This window comes from Sinocyclocheilus anshuiensis, unplaced genomic scaffold (genome assembly GCF_001515605.1).
Source record: "Sinocyclocheilus anshuiensis isolate Anshui unplaced genomic scaffold, SAMN03320099.WGS_v1.1 scaffold87, whole genome shotgun sequence".
Classification (NCBI taxonomy): Eukaryota; Metazoa; Chordata; class Actinopteri; order Cypriniformes; family Cyprinidae; genus Sinocyclocheilus; species Sinocyclocheilus anshuiensis.
The window spans coordinates 678,355-681,570 of record NW_015549609.1 but is presented as its reverse complement, the minus strand read 5'-3'; the positions used below and the strand labels follow the sequence as shown (position 1 = coordinate 681,570).

General features: G+C 33.7%; 1 protein-coding gene across 1 annotated transcript in view; it reads right to left on the bottom strand.

Annotated features, from left to right (window-relative positions):
• Positions 1 to 3,216, bottom strand: part of LOC107659097 (inactive ubiquitin carboxyl-terminal hydrolase 53-like) — a 43,308-nt gene that overhangs the window by 30,923 nt on the left and 9,169 nt on the right. Inside the window, exons 6-7 of the mRNA XM_016447927.1 lie at positions 2,945 to 3,094; positions 802 to 970 (exon numbers count right to left, since the gene is read on the bottom strand). Of these exons, the coding sequence (XP_016303413.1) occupies positions 802 to 970; positions 2,945 to 3,094 (319 nt within the window). The remainder of the gene's footprint in view (positions 1 to 801; positions 971 to 2,944; positions 3,095 to 3,216) is intronic.

Sequence of the window (3,216 nt, the reverse complement as noted above, 5' to 3'; positions counted from 1 at the left end):
AGCTTATTTATTCAGCGTTCAGATGATGTATAAATCTCAATTTCAAAAAACTGACCCTTATGACTGGTTTTGTGGTCCAGGTCACATTTAGATTTACGAGCAGTACTAGTGGCATTAGTTAAGCACTGATTCAAGATTTAATATTTTATTCATCACATACAGTTATATACAGAATACACTTGCTGTGAAATGCAAACATTAAATTTCATAGGCATAAGCATAGCTAATACACCACTGATTCAAAATAACAAACAACACTCAATTAGTGCTAATCAATATTAACTAACAATATTAATTATCCTCTCTTATAAAATAACAAACTCAATGAAGACGCAGAACTTTATTTATTAACTTTTTTTATTATATTTTGGAATATTATTATATTCCAAAATATTATTTAGTATTTATTTAATATTATATTATTATTTAATATTATATTTTAGAAAATATATTTATTATATTATATTTTGAACAGCGTTTTTTTTTTTTTAAATTTTTTTAAGGAAGCAAGCATCTGAAAATTCAGGTGATTAAATAATTATCTGTGATTAATCTACTGTCATTTTTTAAAGCAGAATGAAACTGTTAAAATGACGAATGCATTATTAAACGTGTTAAAAATAATGATTTAATGTTACGTTTAATTTATGTTGACAGCTAAAATATCAATTTATTTTTGCTACCAGCAACAAAAATAGTTTCAAAATAAGTCATAGCAGAGTTTGTCTTTATTCAAATGGTATACCTTAACGTGTTGAATTGACCTGAATACAATATAACTGCATTGAAACTGGTTTCTACCTGGTGCTTCTCCATTGACTGAGCTCTTATTTTGGATAGCACTGCTGTTGGTCCGCTGGGCCTCGTCTGTTACCACAGCACTGCCATCAGGGTTAGAGTAAAACAAGAGCAAGGGCTGGAAGTGACCTTTGATGCATTTAGTGACCACATCCTTCCATCTGGATCCCACCTTAAAAAAAAAATAGTTCTTTAGCATACAGAGAGCAGTTACCTGAAGTGTTAGATTATTATTAGACGTGAAGGCTTGCATGCTTCGGAGGTAAGAGTACGCAGGCTGTACTACAAAAGTCTCTCCAGGCAAACAGATGTAACCTTTTTAATTAACAGACCGAAGAGAAAAGCAGTAAAAGTCAGCAAGCAGGATGAGGATGCATTAAAGAAACACAATTATCTGAACAGTCAAAAAAGAGCAGGCAAGACTGTAAAGGAGATGAATTAAGACACGCTTAATCAACAAAACAGCTGTTATGAAGTACGTTCTCTTACACTGCATACTGGATTGGCTCTCTATACTGTATGTTAGCACACACACATCTACTCTATACTGTATGTTAGCACACACACATCTACTCCATACTGTTTGTTAGCACACACACATCTACTGTAGTGCACATATTGTGTGCGAGGGTGATTTATCTTGGCGGTGGAGACGGGCAGCACTAGCCCAGTGAGAGCTGAAGTGCACACGCAAGCACAAGCCGCACACTACTGATAGATTGATGAAGAGATGCACCACTACACTGCATCGCCACATATTTCACACTCGCTGGCTGCCCATCAAAATCCTTTGATTGGTGGCATTGTAATTTTAGTATAATTGAGATGCCATTACAGTTTTTATTAATTAGTTTTATTTTAATATTTTTTAATTTGTTAAAATTTTAGTTTAGTGCAATTTACAAGTGCAAATGTCTAACGATTTGTAAATAAAGATGCATTTAATTGAGAAGTGAAATGGCATAAGTTTTGCTTTCTGTGAAATTGATCAAAATAAAGTGAGTTTATGAATAAAAAGAACAAATATCCACCAATGGACTTAGCAAAACAACGTATTTCAAAGAGAAATGTTTTCAAACCCTAATTACAGATATTTGTTGTTTTTTAAACTCACTTAATTTTGTTCAGTTTCTCAAAAAACAAGACTTGATATCTTCATTTTGCATCTCAAGTAAATTGATCTCGATTTAAAGATGTTTAGATATTTGTATTGGAAAACAAGACAAAAATACTGAGGAAGGCATTCATTTTTAGCAATGCATGTAAGATTTGAAAACACAATATCATGTTTTTTTACAATCTATTTTTGCTAAAAAATTAAACTATATTTGGTTTAACTTTGTCAAAAAAAAATTAGTGTTTCAAAATCAAGAGAAAAATAAAGATTTGATGAAAAAACGCACTAGAAACCCTTTGTGTGAATGCGAGAATGAAGGAAGCAGTTAAGTTAAGTTAAAGTTAAGAGTTAAGTTAAGTTACAGGAAATAAAAACGTGATCAGTTAAAATGGTAAAAATGTTTTGTTATGTAAATGTGCAGATGGAGGGAATGTTTGTTTAATAAGGCACATGACCAGGACTGCTGGGTAGTCGTTAGCATTATGAATAGTAATTGTGTAAATATATAGACAGAAGGACTTAAAAGGCACATGTAAGAATTTTTTATTAAAATATCCAAAAAACACTAGAACAGTGTTATATATTTTGCTGACTTGTGTACTCACATTATCCCAAATGTTTCGAAGAATGTTTAAATCCAGAGAAATAAGCAATTTGAACTAGTTACACGGACCGTGTCCATAGTGTCATTGTGTCGCCTGCCAATGACGTCATAACCCCTCGATTTCCGGTTTTGTTTTGTAGTAAACATGGAAATACCAAAGACGCGTTAATATTTTGTGCATTTTAATTTCAGCCTCACCCTGCTTCATTCTACTACGTTAATAAATCATTAGCTCATCCATGAACATGATTTCTGCCCGAGTCCCGTCGGATTGCGTCGGCTGTGGGGATGAAGACGACAACTCCCATGATTCCACACTTCATCAAACTATGCCTTTGTCTCTTTGTTTATTTTGAATAAGCGCCCTCTAACGGCGAAAATTACATATTGTGCCTTTAAGCCCTAACAGACAAGTGTAGTCTCACCTCTTTGACATTGGCGTCATCAAAGAAAACCCATTTAGATGATTTGATGTGGTAGGCGAAGGCACAGTAATGTCTGCTGGAGTAACAGATCATTCCCACCAATAGCAGCTCGCTCTTCTTTGCACGCTCGTCTGTGACGCGATAAAAGAGCTGCAAACACACACCCAAATGCATTTATTTAGACAACGGTAACAAAAATCATACAGCACAATGTTCTTCTAATATTGAAGGTTCAAGGTAGTGATGCACCAAAATGTTGGTAACCAAAAATA